Genomic DNA, 19,693 nt, shown 5'->3' with positions numbered 1-19,693 from the left:
ATGCAGGCTGTCATATTTCTTGGGAATTGTCAGTGGTGCTGAATGAAGCCAAAGCTGAAGATACTCCTTAGCCACTTCTGAAGAATAAGGATAGGAAGTCAAAATAAGCTGGAGTTGAGAACTCATTACACAAGTGTTGCCACACAGATCATATGCAAAACTAGAGCTTTAGATATGTACATGAAAGTGTTATAGGGAAGTGAGAACAAAAGAGTACACAGAAGATGTTCCTATAAAGTAGGTGTTAAGAGGCAGAGGGAAGATAGCCACAGACTTGAAACCAGATGATATTTCTAGTAAGTTCCATACTGGGATCCTGTTTTACAAAAATGAAGGAAAAAAAAAAAAAAAAAGGAATGTCATGTGTGTCCTGCAATTGAGCTCTTGGTGTCAAGCTCCCTTGCTGGCTGAGCTGCCTTGCTGCTGTGCATGTAATTTTTGAAGACTGGAGCATACATGGCATGTAAGAAAGCATGCTCCCAGTTAAGCATTATACATCAGCGATCTAGTATATTTAATATGGGAAAGGGCACTCCTTATAAACAAAACCACAGGGAAAATAGAAAAATTGTAAGCCTATGATGCCCAGAAATAGGAAACTGGAAAGAAAAAGAAAAGAATTTCACATTCATCCTTGGATACTTTGGGACTTAGAGGTCAACCTCTGGGCTATGTGAGACTATCTTAAAAACCACCATCACTGCCAAAATGTATAGTGAGTATTCAAATGACAGTAGAAGAAAGTATTAAAAAAGAAACTCCAAGGGACCAGAGAGATAGTTTTAGGGACTCCAGCAGAGGAGGCAGGTTCAGTTCTTAGCACAAAGATTGCAGCCCATGACTGCCTGTAAGTATAGTTCCAGAGGGATACATTGCTCTCTACTGGGCTCCAAGTGCTCATCCATGAATGTGGTACACATACATTGATGCAAGCTTAGACACACATATACTTTAAAGTAAATTCAGAATGAAATTCAAAAAAAGTAAAACAGAAAGAAGCCCTCTAAGCATGGAAATAATTCATATGCCCATCTGAGGACACTGTCCTTCTTTCATGTGTACATTTTTCTGGCATAAAATAAGGAAAGAGATCAAGGTGCTTCTGAAATCTCAATAACTAGAGTGATTCCTTTAACTTTACATGAATACCTCAAAAGCTCAGGATGCATTTAAGTCTTTATATGAGTTCTCTTCTGATAATCAGCATCAACAAGAGACAAAGGAGATAAAGGCATGTTTCCCTTTAGAAATGATGAATGTGTGTTATTCATATGAATGCTGTTAACCACTTCATATTTAAATCACCATTGAGATATAAACAGAATGAGTTGATTTTAACTGAGTTTGGATGTCATAGCACTAGCCTAACACTTTGTGGTTCAAGTGTTGTGTTTGATCATTAAGATACTTACTCTTGTTATACATACTTTTCTGTTTCTCTGGCTCATTAGTCACTGAGTGCATATGCATCCCTTCTCTATGCCTTAGTTTATAAAATTTACTATCAGTGTTTGTAACTTCTATTGACTCCAAATTTCACTATTATACCTTGTTAGGAATAAAAGCTCTCATTAATGTAAAACATTAATAGTAAGGGTAGTGACATAAGATTATTGCACATTAATATGGTGAATGTAGGCAAGGATGTAGAAGGATACTCAATGAATCCAATTGAATTAATAGATAATAGTTTTGGTATTTGAACTGATAGTCCCCACATTTTTAAAAGATCTCTATTATTGCTTTCATCTGATAAGAACATACAAATTAACTATTCTGGCAATAAATATATAAAAATGATCTCTATCATTGATGGTTAAAAGTATAAATTATGATAAAGTTATTAAAATGTTTTCATATAAGCACAAACATTACCATACTAAGATCATACTAACACAATGACTCTAAATTCAGCAAGCTGCGGGCCCATTTTACTTGAATTTCTACGATTTGACCAACAGTAACAATTAACCTGAACTTCTGGATGCTCCTAGAGTCGGAGCCATCAACCAAAGAGCATACACGGTCTGGTCTGAAGTCCCTGGCACATTTGTAGCAGAGGGTTGCCAAGTCTGGTGTGGTACCAGTGAAAGAGGCTGCATCAAACCCTGCAGTGACTTGATGCACCCGGATGGGGAATATGTCGGTACCCTCTCAGAGAAAATGGGGATGGTGGGAGGAACTCTGTGACAGATGATCAGAAATGGGGCAGCATTTGGGATGTAAATGAATGGATGAATAAATAAAAAGATAGCTAAGTAGATAGATAAATCTGAAATCAGAATATGTATATTTTTTTAAATTTATTTGTAATCTTTTTTTTTAATGTAGTCCAGATGTTATCTTCCTCCTGGTCTGCCATTTCACAGTTCCTCATCCCATTCCTTCACACCCATCTCCAAGAGGATGTCCCCACCCCAACCTCAACAAGCCTCCCCACTCCCTAAGGTCTCAAAGCCCTCAAGGGTTAGGTGCATCTTCTCTCAGTGAGAACAGACCAGGCAGTCCTCTGCTGTATATATTTCAGGAGCTTCATATCAGCTAATGTATGCTGCCTGGTTGGTGGCTCAGTGTCTGAGAGGACTCAGGAATCCATATTAGTTGAGACTGTTGGTCTTCCTATGGAGTCACCTTCTTACTGTTTCTTCCAGCCTTCCCCTAATTCAACAAAAGGGGTCCCCAGCTCCTTTCCATTGGTTGAGTGTTTGACTTGTTCAGCTTCTTGTATGGCCTCTCAGAAAATATTTGCTTCAAAATACTAAAAAAGAAATCTTAAGATTGTGTTCAGTGCTTATATAACTGGTGTTGAAATTCATGATTGAAAAACAAACTGATGAACCATAGTAAACATTTAAATGACATTTCCTAAAGAAATAAAACTGCCCACCAAAATATACCAATATAAAGGTATTGTTTTTATCTTCGTAATTATGTGCGAGTGTGTGCAGTCATGTGCATGTGTGCACATCCATATCACTGGGTACTTTTGCAGATCAAAGGAGGCTCTTCTGCCTCAGAGCCTCCTTTTTGAATCTCAGATACTATTATTAAAAAATCTAGTCCTTCCTCACTTCATCTCACATCTATCTCCTCCTGGAGCTACTTCCAACTTTCTGCAGTTACAGTTTGTGAGGTTTCAAATTTTGAAATTTCATCTGAAATTTAGACTTAAATATTCTACCATTTATGTATATTCATTCTTTGTGTTTATTCATTCTTTGATGTCATATATATATATATATATATATATATATATATATATATATAGTATAATATGTTTGATTCATACTTTCAAATTTAAAATCCTGACACTTAATGAGAAAATGGACATGGTGGTCCATTTTCATAAAATATGTTTCAATTTGGTTCCATCAGTGTTTGCATCCATTCAAGCACCTCTCTGATCTTCCTTATATTCTATATTTCCTTTCATTGTGCGCAGCTCATTTTCATGCGAACAGCCAGATATGCCTTAGAAAATCTGGGTTATAGCCCAACATTCTGCTCCAACTTCTTCCCTGGCCTCAATTATCTCAGGTAAAATACACAGGCTTCATGTCTCCTCCACAATCCATACAATTCCATGTTGTTTCTTCCTATTTTATCTCTTTCTTCATCATTCTGATCTCATTATTCCTTCAGTTTATTTATTACCTTTTTCTTAGACTAAGATCTTTAACCCATTGTCTTTTATTCGAAAGACAAATTGTCAAATTCAATTTTTAAAAGTTTCTAGTCTCATCTGGTCACACTCCTGTGATATCCTCCTTACCATCATAACCTGGATACTTGAGGCTCTTAGAGACTGAACCACCAGCCAAAGAGCATACACAGGCTGGACCTTGGCAACTTCACATATATGCGACATATATGCTGCTTGGTGTTTATGTGCGTCCTGAAAAACTGGAGCAAGGGCTATCCTGAAAGCTGTTGCCTGTCCATGGGATATGTTTTTCTACCTGGACTTCCTTGTCTGGTTTCAGTGGAAGAGGATGCTCCTTGCCCCACAAAGACTTGATGTGTCAGGGGCGGGGGAATACTCAGGGCCCCTCCACCCACTCAAAGGAGAAGCAGAAGAGGGATGTGGAAAGACTCATGGGAGGGGTGATCTTTAGAGACAGTGAGGGGGATGTAAAGTGAATACATAAAAAACATAAATATAAGCATATGTAGTTATAAAAAAGTTTTTTTTAAAAAAACAGATTCTCCAAACCAGATACTCATCTCTATATTTTTACTGTTTTCTTAAGAAGTTATACCTCAACCAGGAAAGGCGATATCATTTGAAATGTAAATAAAGAAAATTTCCAATAAAAAAAAGAAGTTATACCTCATAGATACAATTATCTCATTTCTCTCTGATTTGTTCTATATATGCACAAAATAATAATTGACCCTGCATAATGGCAGGCATTTCTGGGTTTTAGTTGTTTGTATAGTCTTTGTTGTCATTTGACCTCAATGAACAGAATAAGTTAATGCATGAAGTCTGACATTGTTTCATCTGTCAAGTTGGTGGGAATCTTGAGTCATCTGTGAAGAAGAAACCTCAATTGGAGAATTGATGACATCAGATTTGCCTGTGAGCTTGTCTGTTGGAGCATTTTCTTAATGGCTATTTGACTCAGTGGGGTCCAACCTACTGTGGTAAGAGTCCTCCCTAGGCAGATAGACATAGACATTTTAGTAAGTGAATATGATATAGATCAACCTGGACACAAGGTAAGCAGTGTTCTTCAGTGGACTCTGCTTCAGTTCTTATCTTCTGGACTTGATTTCTTCCCTGGCTTCTCTCACTAATGGACAGCAACCTGTATGCCAAGTAAACCCTTTCCTACACTAGTTGGTTGTGGTTGCTGTTTTATTGCAACTGTAGGAAACAAATTCGGGCAGAGACAGAAATGCTTTTGAAGCATGTTTGCATTTTTATTGATTTTACTCTCTTAGAAAGACAGGCTTCTTTGAATGTAGGCACTTTCTATTTTCTCTAACTCTACGACCTACCTTGATTTTAAGACAACATCCATACAACTAGGTCTGGCGTTTTACACCTTTAATTACAGCAATTGGAAGGCAGGGCAGGCAGATCTCTGAGTTTGAGGCCAGCTTTGTGTATTAAGTGAGTATCTGCAAAGTGAGGGGAATAAAAAGAACTAAACAAAACCTCTGCTTTGAAAAACAAATAAGCAAGAAATAAAGACATAAAAAAAGAGAAAAAGAGGAAAAGAAAACAAGGACATGATCAAATCATCAATTTCCAAGTTTATATACATGAAATCATGTAAAGCATGTGAAATAGTTAATACATTCTCATACTTATGACTTCTAGCAGAATATTTGCATATGTTCCCATTACACTTTAGATACATTGTCCTGGATTCTTCTGTAGACAATTTCAAGAGTCTCTGAACAGAAAGCTACACGACATGTCTCTGATTAATCTTTATTTGGTGCTTCCTGTGGCTTTAAAGTCCTCTCCACAGGAACCAGGATGACCCAGCACATCCTCTGATCAATTCAGAGATGCTCTGTTCCAGTGACAGAAACAGTTTTTCATGCTCCTGCATACTTCTTTATACTCATAACAAAAAGTTATTGTGTTGAGTTAGTCATAGGCTATATACAAGTATTTAAAGACTTTTGCCAGGTCCAATGCTTTTATCTTCAACCTTAGAACAATTGTTTGCAGTTTGCGAAGAAGAAAGGAAGAGAAATACTTTTTTCATCTGAACCTAATAGAGCAATTACCGACCTGCAAACCATCCATTATGGATTATATTGAGTAAACAGGGTTAATAATTTTGACCCACTGTAATATTGTTTAGCCTTTCTTAGAAATTTTCAGTTATTCATATTTAAATTATTTTATCATAAATCACATTTTTCCTTTATATTTAAGCATACTGTTTAGAAATTGATCCTCTATTTTTTTCCTAAACGAACTCTGAATGGTCTGTGACTGCCTGAAGTCAAAATTAAGTCTTACCTCCACAACATGTGAACATATTTACAAATACCATATTTGAGTGAAAAAGTACAAATCTAACTTGAATATCATTTAATGTGTATCCACTACAGTTCTGAATAAATACCTTCTTTTATGTAAATGCTTAAATCTTATAGTTCAATCTCTCCCTGTCTCTCTCTGTCTCTCTCTGTCTCTCTCTGTCTCTCTCTGTCTCTGTCACTCTGTGTGTGTGTGTGTGTGTGTGTGTGTGTGTGTGTGTGTGTGTGTGTGTGTGTGTGTATGTGTATGTGTAGAGGGGGTTCTATCTTTCTTTCTTTCTGGCTGCCTGCCTGTATGTTTGAGTAGAGTAAGACACTTAGATCAAACACATGGTATTTTAGACATTAGGTTCTGGTGTTGGCTACTTTTATACCAACTTGACACAAGCTAAATTCATCTGAGGCAAGGGAACTTCAATTGAGAAAATGCCTCCAAAATATTGAAGTTTAGGCAAGCCTGTAGCATATTTTCTTAGTGATTGATGGAGAAGGGCCCAGCCTATTAAAAGTGGGCTTATCCCTCATTTGATGGTCCAGAGTTCTATAAGAAAGGAGGCTGAGCAAGCCATGAATAACAAGCCAGTTAGCAAGACTCATTCATGGTCTCTGCATCAGTTCCTGCCTTTAGGTTCCTTCTATGTTTGAGTTTCTGTCCTGGCTTCCCTCTATGATAGACTACAATGCAAACGTATAATACAAATAAACCATTTTCTTTCCAAGTTGCTTTTTGGTCATGGTATTTCATTGCTGGAATACAAACCCTAGGACAGTTCCTCTTCTACTCCTAGTCTATTGGTTGTTCACTCTCAGATATCTGCACACTTGATTACATCTTTCCCCCTTTACTCATCAATAAAAAATTTTATATGAGTACACAAGTGTGCCATCAGAACCGTTCAGGAAGAGAATGGATTTTATATTTATAATCCTATAGCATAAAAATTATGGCCAAAAATGATGTGTTCAAGTAAAATTTACAACAGCAATGACAAAAAAAAAAGCAACAACAACAACAACAAAAAAACCGATATGAGGGTAGTAAGACAAGTACTCTTTGGTAAACATGACAGAATATAATGTTAGTTCTTAAATTCTATTAACAGTGTGAGAATGGAAAAAGTTAAATTTTAACATTTGTTCATGAATGTTATAGGTTTATAACTGTCTGCAATTGTTGTTTGTTATAGGAAACCAGGAAAATAAAAAATTATGATAAGAAAAAAAACCCAGGATAGCTCATTAAATCTAATGTAACACAGAGTGTAAGGGAAGTCAGTAGCTTGCATATTGCTAAGGAACAAAAGGAGATTGAGATGAATCTGTGCTATCTAACTGTGTCACTTTATCACTCACATTCAGGAGCCATCAACTAATTCATGCATGTTAAAGCAGGGAATTTTTTTCAGGTGGAACTATAAGTAAGGAGTACAGATATCAAGAAAAATCAGTCTTCACCAAATTTACTAAATGTTTAGCAAAGATTGGCAACACCCAATACTAAAAACATGACAAGAAAAATAACATTTGTATTTGTTTATAAACTACTCCAAAACTCATGTCAAAATAAGCTGGAAGGAAGTTTTGCTGTAACAGAGGCTGCCTGGTTGGCAATCACATTTAAAAACAGAATGGTAGTTCTATAATACAAATATCTCATTCATAGTTTCATGTTGTGTCACATCAGGATAGATGCTTAAAAAGAATGAAGTTTAATTACAATATTAACAGACCACCAACCTTTTCTCTGTTCAGATCAGTGATGGAGCTGAAATTTCCACTCAGTATCTTCTGCCTTGATGGAACAGAGCCTCCCAAGCTCACTAGCTGAAACATTTATACATCATATTTGATGTGACAAATCCTGTAGTCATAAACACAAACAAAATTCCTAATTCTTTTCAGAAAAGACTGTGGGAATCTCCAATGGAGTCAAGCCTGCCAAAGCTGTGTGCTTGAGCCAAACACCTAAATTTTAGGGGAACATTTGTGCTAGAGTTGCTGCTGTACTGACAATGTCCTGGTGATGCTCTTATCTTATGCAGTGTATGAGTTCTTATTCTGCTGTAAGTTTTCCTGTTCTCGTTCAGACCATTCACATTTGATATCAAAACATTTTCTTTTTCAGATCAGCATTTGTGTGACCCTGGCGAATTTCTTTGCCATGACCATGTGACTTGTGTCTCCCAGAGTTGGCTGTGCGATGGAGACCCTGACTGCCCTGACCAGTCAGATGAGTCTTTAGATACCTGTGAGTAGAAAAGCTCTTTGCCTTTGGATTTGCCTCCATGTGAAACCAAATGTCAATTGCTTTCACGGATCACTGCACTTCTAGTTGATGCTATTTTTATTTCTTTTTAAACATTACCAGAGAAATGGGAAGCCTTTTGTTTCTGATTTCTTTAAAGTGGGTGTGTGAAGGGGAGAGTGAAGTGCAGTTGTAGAGTATGAAGTAACTTATAAAGGGGAAAGAATGCAAGGTTACTGCTTACACTGCAATTTGGGCTGATAGTAGGAAATTTATTTGAACTGAATGAGAAATACAGCATAGCAACACAGGGTCTTTCCTCCATTTTGACTTGCACAGGTTTTGAGATAAAGCCTCATGTAGAAGGACCATTAAGCAAATCAACCCATACCTTACATATCACTTATATTAACCATTAGAAATTCACAATTGCAGAACATAATTTCTTTAGAGCCTTCCTAGTGAGGGTCTTAACCTTCGTAAGATGAGATGTAGGTTCCTTTGGTGTCTGTGGGTTCTAATCCCAGTTGGAATAGAGTTACATTAAGTCCCCTGAGGAACACTTGTCATACCACAGTAACTAAAGTGTGAATAATTGTGTGAGCATGACTGAATGACCATACTTTCATAAATGCTCACCTGAATTTTAGTATGGGAATGAGGCACTGATTTTGATATTACTCTTTCTACAGTAGCAGCATTGCCTGTGGTCCTCTGTGACCAGATCTGCCAGCTTACCAATAGTGTCCCCAAGATAATCACACAGTTCAGTAAAGTCAAAGAAAATAATCCATCACTTATGTTGATACATATTATGGTGATAATCTTTATTGGTTTCCTTTTATGCTTTTATCTATGTGTTTCCTCGTTTTGCAGATAGAACTGATGCATTAGTTATTAAAATCTTGGCATTAAAATGAAATCAGTGCTCATTAATATTCTTTATGATTGCAAGTCCTATTAAAGTTTTTCAGCATGGGTGAACTTGAATGTGTGTATTCAAGTTGCTCATCTTATTTTAAACCCATCTTCCACAAAGAGAGGTTGCAGTTACTTAATAAATTTATAGTTTTCACAAATTTTACATATAATTATTAAATTCTCTATTGAGATTTTTATAGAATATAGAGCAGGTTCTGGGTGTGATAGAGTCAAAAATTAAGAATGTTATAATTAGTAAAAATGTATTGCTAGTCCTCAAAAATATAGTACATGCCAGTAGCAAAGAAGAAATTACTCACTCATGCTACAAAACATATAGCTTTAGAAATATTGCTCAAATAAGAACACACTCGCCATTAACGACTGCACATTTAACCATTCATTGAAAGACCCTGAATAGACAAGCCTATACTGAAGTGATTCAGAAATGAGGAAAGTTAATATATATGAGGTCTTTGAAGGCGTGGTAAAAATGGTTTAAAGACTTTGATGATGGCTCTATAGCTTTCGGTGTATTTACAATCTTGAAACTGTATAATTTAAATGAGTTTATGTACTATATGAATTATCTCTTAATTAAATTGTATATAAAGGAAGAAAATGTCAATACTGTGCACATATGTGTAGATGTTCAGATCATGTGGAAAAACAGTAAGGATTAAGGTTTTGTCTCTATTAGTAATGGGGCAATGTTTCAAAATATAACTGGCTTTACAATTTAGACCTTGTTTACTCAGATTCCACCTAGAATTCTTATGCTCTTCTCTACAAGGAAGGAATTCCATAGTGGTTCAGAACAAAAGCCTGTGTTGAGTTTACTGGTAGACTCATCTTCTGTCTTAATCCTCTCACAAATTCTGTGACTAGGATATGGTGTGGAAGTTGGGGTATGCAATAGGATTTCGTATGCAGAAAGTGCATGGTGTCCTGACACAATGTAACTATATCAATAAGTGATCTCAGTAAAATACTGACAAGTTTGGGGAAGAAAAATAAAAGAAACTCATGAAAAATCATACATTTGCTATTTAGATTTTTTCACCTAGATCTTCTCAAGTAGCACAGAGCTTCACAGTGCGTGTTGTGAAAATCCTGTGACTTATGCCTGCTGTCCATAAAATATTTTTACGGTGTTATAATTACATGACTGTGAACATTTGATTTGACAGATAAACACTCCAAATGGAAATTCTTAAAGGTTGATATTTAGCTATTCTAATTTTCTTATGTGTGTGAATGGAGATATGCTATCATTTTTTGATTAGGTAACCAAATACATTGTTCACAAAATATTAAATGAAAATATATTGTGCAATATATTTAGTTCCCCAAATCTACCTAGCCTTAGCAAAAAGAAGAATGAGTGATTCAATCTAGAATTTATCCTGAAAGATGGATGCTCTAAAGTGAAAAATAAAAATCAGATCTTCTTGGGATGAAGGAGAAGCTGCCCTACAGCCTCAGGTGACTGAAATGATATAGGAAAAACAAGTATATGGAGGAAACAACATTAAATGAAATCAAGAAGTAAAGGGGTCTGAATTTAAGTGTGCCCATACTCTCCTCCTCTCCTTGGTTTCTTTGGGACTATTTTTATCATATTCCTCTGGTAGGACTTACATTCCACTATTAACCACTGACATAGAAAGTTTACATGAGTTTAGTTTGTCAACTGGAGAACTTCACAGTGGAAATAGTTATCTAATATTTGGTAATTTTAAACATTTTTTTAACATTTATGTTGGATATGTTAAAGAATGCTTCAACATGGAGGTAAAATTCTCTCTGCATGTTATTTGAAATCTGTCATCAAGTGTCTAGACAATGATGGGAACCAACTTTAGCACCTGTGATCAGGAAAATGGAAATTCAGAAAAATACTCATTTATATTCACCGCTTTCTATTCACTATTCACGTTGGTTGCAGTATGCATCTAAGGTGAAAGTAAATATGACAAAGTTGAAATACAAAAGTGATCCCATCTGTGGAAAGGAAGGCTTTTAAGAAGGCACTTTCTTCTGAGGTATTCATGGCTTAAGTCCTTCCAGATTGGTTCTACTCAATGCTTAATGATTATTCCTTTCTAACAATCAATTCCAGTTTGTATGTAATACTTTCTAGGGATCTACACTTATTTTTTTTTAAATTTTATTAGATATTTTCTTTATTTGCATTTCAAATGCTATCCCAAAAGTTCCCTATACCCTCCCCCAGCCCTGCCCCCCTACCCACCCACTCCCACTTCTTGGCCCTGGTGTTCCCCTGTACTGGGGCATATAAAGTTTGCAAGACCTAGGGGCCTCTCTTCCCAGTGATGGCCTACTAGACCATCCTGGACAGATCTACACTTATTATGCTTAAATTATCTTCTTCATTCAGCCTGGGAGGTCTTAACTGGGCTATTTGCCCTTCCTTCCTACTGCCTTATTAACCCTCAGAAAGACATTTTAAAAGTTCTTTGATCATGGAGCATACATTTTAGTGAGCAACACAGTGGAGCACAAAAATGGACGTTCCAAATGTAGATCTTGCAGCCTAGATATATGTAACAATATGGGCATTAAGTTTGTTTTGGTCCTGTATAGGGTAAGCAAGGCGTTTATGTAACAGACTGCAGTAGTTGTTGGTTTATCTTTCAGAGTCTCATTAGGTATCCATTGTGTGTTGTCCTTTTTAATGTTTGTGTGTTTGTTTGGATTTTTTAAACTCTCTGCCAGCTTTTAATATATATTTAAAAATCAAAAGTAAAAAATACACAAAGAAGGATAAAGTAGGTCACAGGTCAGATTGGGCTAGCAAGTTAGAATGTGCCCTATCAGAGTTGCAGTATGATGGCTGGAGCATATCAGGTATGCAGTTGTTCATGCAGCTCTGGTTGTGCCTAGGTATGGAGTGGTATGGGAGTGACTCACACCCACGCATCCAATGACTATTGCATAGACCTGTGTATGACCTTGTGACTCAAGCCTGAAATAGCATGGCATGGTTTCTGCATGCCTTCTATATGTACAAAGCTGTTGGTGAGGTCTGCATCTCAGCACATACAGATTCCTTTATATAGCAACTTCCTTTTCTCTAGTAAAATAAAAATATACAATGATGGACAACCGTGGACAAATTAAAATTAACGTAATCGCTCCAGGATGAACTGGGTTCCATGATCTTTGTGTTCTGCCATGCTTGGCTTGTGGCTGTCCGTCTTATATTTGCAGGCTGGCTGCTCCATCTTCTCTAGCAGACAGTTCCATTTCAGACACAAAGGAGAAAAAAGGGGTAGCAAACAAGCAAATGCCTGCTCACTCATTCTGTCGAAACGAAGAAGGGTTTCTATTGGAATTAAACACAATAGGTTTCTGCTTAGAACTTCAGTGCCTGAACTGAATCTGTGAGGCATAGCCAACAAATATTCTCAGCAAAGGCTATTTTCAAGATGAAATGTGAAATAAAGATAATTGTCTAAGGTCCTTTTTACCCTTGCTATGACAAAATCCTCAGACAAAATTCCTTATCTCCTTCCTTGTTGTCAAGGATATCAGGCACCAAAAGATGCCACCCACTGTTCATAGATCTTTCCCTCTCAAGCAACCTAATCAAGATAATACCCCCACACACACACAGACACTGTTGGTAAAATTAATTTGTGGTCAATCTTGATGCTCTTGAAAGGGACACAGGTTCAATTATTAGCAGACACATAATAGTAACACACAATCTACACAAATATTAAATGTGATTCCAAAATATCTGACACTGTCCTTTGGTCTTTGTGACCATGATACCCTCATGGTACAAAGGCACACATACAAGCAAAATACTCATATACGTAAAGATATTTAAAAGACAATCCCCACAATCATGTCCACAGTCTCAACTCCCAGTTCCTTCTAGATTCTGTTAAGTTGACAACACTAAATATCATAGAGGAGAAAGGAAAAAGGAAAGGAATGATGTTGGGTAGAAAAGGGTGGCATATGTCATAATGACCTTTGCTGTGCCTTCTTGTCCACCCTCTGTATGTGAGAGGGTGTGTACTGTGTTTGAATTTCAGTCAAAGCCAAAGCTCAAAAAACCCAGTTATTGATAAAATACCTTTGCTATTCTACACCCACTTTCCACTTTATACATTCTAGAAATAATTCTAGCTGCTTCACAAGTAGCGAGGGGTCTTCTGAACCCTCCATCTCATCTGTGTTCCAGGTTCTAAGAACACTGTGGAGCATTTTCCCTTGTAAGATTTTGGTAGAACCATACTTCCCCATCTGAAAGACTTTCATATTTACTGAAAGCCTATTTGGAAAATCAGCTTCATATATAAGGATTTGTCCAGAAAGAGGCCTATTATATAAAGTCGTCTGAGTTGAGTTGAAACAGTTATTATAACTAGACTGATGATGCTGATATAATAGGAAAACTTTGATGGAGAGATATTTCTAGAGCAGGTAACTTTTTGTAGTTATTGCTCAAACACTCATTATGCCGACTATTTGTCTGGAGTCAAACATAATGCATATCAGTGCAAAAAGTATATGAGTGTAAAATATCACTAACTAATGCTACAGTTGGGCAGTGCTGACCTTGTCATCTTGTTTAGTGAAAGTAATAACACTGAGCTTCTGGTCTGTTTTGTAGCCCCCTCGCCCCTTGTGTTTCTTTGAAAATGCCTGTTTTCCCCAAAAATACTGAGGTGAAGAAAGATTCAGTTCCTAAGAAGACCCCTCAGGCCACCTAACTTTAAAGTGAATTATCGCTTGAAGATCATGGAAGGTCATCTCAACACAGCTCTTTCTAGAAGTTTCAGGAATGATCTTATCTAATGGAACAATGTGATAAAAATAAAAAGGCTCCTGGGTCTGAGGAACAGAAACATTTCTACAAAAATGGAAATGTCTCTAAGTCATTGAGTTAGATGTGACTCTGCATGAAGTGACCATCTTCTCAATTGTGTTTCTGTTGTTGTGAGATCTAAATATTTTTAAGATAGTGGGACACTTATATTCATACATGGACTTTCCCCCTGTGGTAATCCTTTTGATAATTTTCTTTCAACTTTCTTTCTCTGATACATGTCAGAGAAATAAATTGAAATTCGTGTGCGAAGCTATTAGCAAACAGATACTGCCCTTTAAAATGTATGGTAGAATAGGCACAGAAAGTAGGCTACAGGAACATTAGTGGGGATAAAAGTGTGGTCCTTGTTCCTAAGTAATCCTGATTTAGAGGTCACTTTGGAATGAGCTCATCTATGGGAGCCTCAGAGCTAAGCTTTTCGTTAGGTAGAGAAGCAGAAATGATCTTACAGATTAAAGGGAAAGCAGATGAGACCCAAGAGGACAGTTTATGTCTCTTTCAATTCTTTCTGTTTTGTTCATTTTATTCGGAGGCTCCTCTCCTTAGCAGTAGAAAGGCCAAAAGCATTGACCCCTCTTTAATAATAAAAAACACCCACTAAAGAGCTGATATGGAGGGGTGATGGGAAGGTGAGAAAGCATTGTGAATTAAAGGGGCCTGTCTAATGTTGGTTCGTTTGCCTAGCGCCGTGGGGACCAGGAAAGGCTGAGATTTCTCCTCACACTGCACCACTATGAGATAGCAGTGTCTCTGAAAGTGTTTCTGTGACTCTAAGAAAGGTTGATTGGAGGCAGAGGTGACAGAACTGGGTGTCCTCCATCTCATAAGGCACATTCAGTGTAGAAATGACCCAAAAGCACACCTTTCACTCACTGTTGCTGCTCTTGGGCCCCCTGATCCACCATGGCTGATCCCAGAATACAAAGGGGTAACTGTCTTTAGCTCGAACTGAAACTACAAGAATGACAGTTCATCTGTGTGGGAAGAAAAGGGTAGAATAAAACACATGCTTTCCAGAGACTCGGCTGCTAAAATCTCTTCGGCTTAAAGGATGATGTACTGTAAACACAAGCCTTGGCGGGCTCTGCAGGGACAAAACTGAAGCAGAGCGAGGAGACTTCCTGGAAACTTAGTGAATCCACCACTTACCCACAACTAATCCTGCACTGGGGGTTGGGAATGAAGGCTTCTTACCTTTCCTGGGTGAGTACATTTATTCCCAGAAGATCTTCTATTCTTTATAGTCAGAGCATAAAATTTACATTTGACTTTCGTTCAGAAGTGCTTCTCAAATGACACGTTTTGCTAAACGATGCTCTAAAGGATGTTGTATGCTAAGAGGTTATTTTTAATGATGATGCCGTTCTCTCCTGCCAATCACTAACTCTTCCATCATCACACTTAAGAGTGGGACACAAACTCTGAGTCTAGACAGTAGGGCAAGGGCTTCCATCACCCTGCTAATGGTCATATTGAGCCCTTTCAGCACAAAGCAATTGATTTTTTTCTTAAAAACATTTTAACATTAGCTTTCCTGATTGGGAAATGGCCGAAACTATTTCCAAAAAAAAAAAAATTGCCATGTGAAAATGAGTTTGCTCTGGGAAGCACCGAATCAATTAATGTAGGTTATGACATTTCATTCTGTTCACAGTTCACAGTTTCTCTCCTTCACCTGGGAAGACCTTTTGTAATCAGGATCCTACTATCCTGTCCTCAATTTTGAGGGGTCAGATATGTAAGTGGGGAGAATCTCTCATTAGACACAAATCTTCCTCGGTTCTCAGGAGCTAAGAGGAAATGAGACAAACATTTCCCAACACTTCTGATAGCTACCACAAGAGTAATGACTAATATTAAATATTTCTTTCATAACTTTGTTGTAGCCAGAGCCTGAAAAAAGTAATGATGTCAAGATTATTAACAGAAAAAATTATAATAAAATGATGCACAGACATGATGTCATTCAAGGGTCTCACTGCCCTGGGTATAAGACCAAAGCAGGAATCCAGACTCTTTCTCTGGGCTTTACATTGTAACACACTGTAAATGAAAGTGGATTCCTGCAAAATCCATGTTTGACTCTAAACTGCACTAACTTCGAATATATTTGTCCTAGATTTAAAGAGCCAATTAGATTAAAACAAGGTCACTTGAATGTGAAAGAGAAAGGGAGTCATACAGTTCAACCTGCAAGCTTGTGCAAACAATGTCCACTGCTGACACTCTGCAGTCATCCGCCATCATCTATATCGATTAAAATTAAATACTGAGTGGGACATTTGCTTAATCAAAAGAGTAGCACGCAATTTCATAGTAAAAACAAACATTGCTTTTTCTACATGGGCAGCTGGAAATTATGTTACAATTTTTTTCTTCTAAATGTGTTCATAATAGATGATTAAGTATTTGAATTAATTGACGTGCTGTACATTTTCATTTAACTGAGAAATTTAAAAACACCAAGTATATTTCTTATAATAAAGAAATAAAATTAATCAAACACAAAACTATTCATCAAGTAACTATTTGCTGAGGGTCAATATGGCTAAAGTTGCTTTTCATGCATGGGCTACAAATGACAACATCTTTATTACAATTCTGACAATGTAGGTAATTTGCGTTTACCTTCTAGTCACATAGGACTAGTTAGCATCCATAGCAACAACCTTGAAAATGCCAATTGATCTCAGTGAAGTTGAGAAAAACGAGAGCTAACATATGTAAAGTATGTCAGTAGAGTGAATTGAGACCCCAAATCTCTGCAGAGCAGGAAGCTGTTCAGTTCTTTTGCGCTTTGCACAATTCAATATTCTCATGATTTAAAGGAGTCTATGAGATTGTTACTCAGAGGATGAAACCGATTGACACTGACAGACGCCATAGACCTCAGCTTACATTTGCTCAAATATGAATTTCTAATCTGAAAAAGAAGTTTGTTCCTGGAGGATTCTGGGAAGAATTACTGTTATATAAAGTTATCCCAAATATCTTCCATATAATATACCATGCAGTATAGTAATATTTAAATTTTATATGGAAAAAAGATGCTTAGGATAAATTTGATAATGATGAAAATGGATTTTTTTTTGATCCAGGCATACAGTTGAACATCATATAATGTATAGGTGTTCAGTAATATGGCATCAATATATTATATACATCCTGTATTCGTGACTCTTCTCAAAACTCTCTTGGAAGAGACTTTTTTTTTCTAGTTGGTATGAAAGTGTGACAGGATTTACAGTGGCCTTGCTGTGACACAAGGCATCATTCGTTTTCATAGAGGATTAAAGCAAAGTGGAAGAGAAGTCAGTCTCTGGAGATGTTGAATTAACTGGTTGAATACTTGGTATGGAACTCAATGTTTCACATGAGGCAGAGCTAGAACTGAGGTGTCTATACAGAAAAAAAAAAAAAAAAGTCTAGACTCAGTGGGATGGGGTAGGTAAAACTTCTATCCAGCCCTGTATTACACTGAAATCTACTCACCAAGCTTTCTACACTCACAGCTTCAGAGGCATACTCTGTTTGGGTATGTGCATGTTTCATTACTCATTCATACACAACAAACACTAGTAAATTAGTTCATTGAAATACGTTTTCTCTAGATATACAAAATAAGACCATATGGACGTTTTAGAAAATTAAGTTGAAGGTCATCTAGTAGCAGTCAGAAGGAAGATTTCAACTACTTATTCTAATCAGAAGATTTGCCTATAACTATGCAAATACTACTATAGCAGAATAGTATAATACCTAATATTCATGAAAGTATGTATAAGAAATCAATGTCTGTATATGAAGTTTAATCTAGAAAATGAATCTCTCTAGACATACACAATTCATACACCTTATTAGAAATATGACTTCTGATCACTTTGAAGAAATTTTCAATGGAGTTTTATATGGCTGTGTAAGAAAGCACATAGCTCTGATTACAATGACATGTGTTTATGTGCCCACAGTCCTGTAACTCAAGAGTTCAGCAGGAACCAATAGGGTTTCTGTGTACTATTACACATGACCGATGATGGGTGTCAGACTGGGGACTCTGATGGAAGGTTCTTGCATCTATCCTCTATGCCCTAGCAGTCCCCTACACTGGGGCGTTGGGCCTTCATAGGACCAAGGGCTTCTTCTCCCATTGATACCTGACAAAGCTATACTCTGCCACATATGTGAATGGAGCCATGGGTCCCTCCATGTATATTCTTTGGTTGGTGCTTTAGTCCATGGAAGCTCTAGGGGGGGGGGGTCTAGTTGGTTGATGTTGTTGTTCTTCCTATGGGGTTGCAAACCTCCTCAGCTCCTTCAGTCCCTTCTCCAACTCCTCCTTTGGGGATGGGGTGCTTAGTCAAATGATTGGCTGAGAGAATCCACCTCTTTTTTTGTCAGGCTCTGGTAAAGTCTCTCAGGAGACAGCTGTATCAGGCTTCTGTCAGCATGTACTTCTTGGCATTCAAAATAGTGTGCACATTTGGTGACTATATATGGGATGTTTCCCCAGGTGGGGCAGTCTCTGAATGACCTTTTGTTCAGTCTCTTCTCCATTCTTTGTCTCCATATTTCCTCCCATGAGTATTTCGTGCCCCCTTCTAAGAAGGACCAAAGAATCCACACTTCTCAGAATACCCAGGATAGATGTTTTTAAGCAAGAGGAATGTATCTTCACAGATGCAAGTAACTGATAGGTCTTACATATTTCTGAGACATTTATCTGGTTTGTAGCTGACCATCCTGTCTAGTGTCTACACAAGACCATGCTCTTCAGTAGGTACTTGTGTTCTTACTTCTTTATATTGGGACACCAATTATATAAAACTGGGGCTTCCTCGTGTGTCTGCTTTTCCCTTAATATCAGTCTTTGAATGCCTGATTTCAATGTTAGTCACATACAGGGAAACTTGGGTCTTAGGATTGAAGTCTTAGGGTGGGTTTGCAAGATACAATTTTGTGATCTGTAGATTTAGAGTGTGAGAGTGTAAGACAAGGCAAGAATGAGACTCTTCTAATTGCACTTTTCTCTCTTAAACTTTATCACTGACCTTCCAGTTTCATGCCAAAATCCAATATAAATCTTCATTAGTTGTTCTGTCTATCTAAGCATGAAACAGCATTACTGTTGTGAAAGCTTTAAGTTACAAGTAATCTAATCTTTTCAACCTTGATAGAATCTCTCAGGTTAGGGTTCTGATTTCTGTGAATGTAGCCTTACCTCGTTCTGTATTTAATGAGGAACCTTAAGGTTACTCTACATGATATTCCAAATGGTATTCCAAGACAAATATACAAGATATGACACATAATCATTGAAAATTTCCAGTACATTGGCAAAAACTCTCTGAAAAATACATATATATGTACAATCACTGTATATGATTATGATTAATAGATCGAAACTCATCTAACTCCATCCCAGTGTGTGTGTGTGTTTTCAAGAAGAAAAGTATATCTATTTGAGCAGGAATCTTTATAGATTTTAAGAGCAGTGAAATTACATTCTATGTAACATAATTAATTTATAGAAACACTTTTGGAGCAGCTTTGTTATCCAAAAATTGAAGCTGGGTAGTCTGCCATTTTAGAATTAGGTATACAGCTATATATATATATATATATATATATATATATATATATATATATATATA

General features: G+C 36.9%; 1 protein-coding gene across 3 annotated transcripts in view; it reads left to right on the top strand.

Moving 5' to 3' along the window:
- Positions 1–19,693, top strand: part of Lrp1b (LDL receptor related protein 1B) — a 1,970,757-nt gene that overhangs the window by 317,905 nt on the left and 1,633,159 nt on the right. For all 3 annotated transcript variants that reach the window (XM_029472167.1, XM_021181392.2, XM_029472172.1), the window contains exon 2: positions 8,132–8,254. In XM_029472167.1, the coding sequence (XP_029328027.1) occupies positions 8,132–8,254 (123 nt within the window). The remainder of the gene's footprint in view (positions 1–8,131; positions 8,255–19,693) is intronic.

Source organism: Mus caroli, chromosome 2, assembly GCF_900094665.2.
Source record: "Mus caroli chromosome 2, CAROLI_EIJ_v1.1, whole genome shotgun sequence".
Classification (NCBI taxonomy): domain Eukaryota; kingdom Metazoa; phylum Chordata; class Mammalia; order Rodentia; family Muridae; genus Mus; species Mus caroli.
The sequence above is the reverse complement of the archived record's forward strand: the minus strand, read 5'-3'. Positions and strand labels throughout refer to the sequence as shown.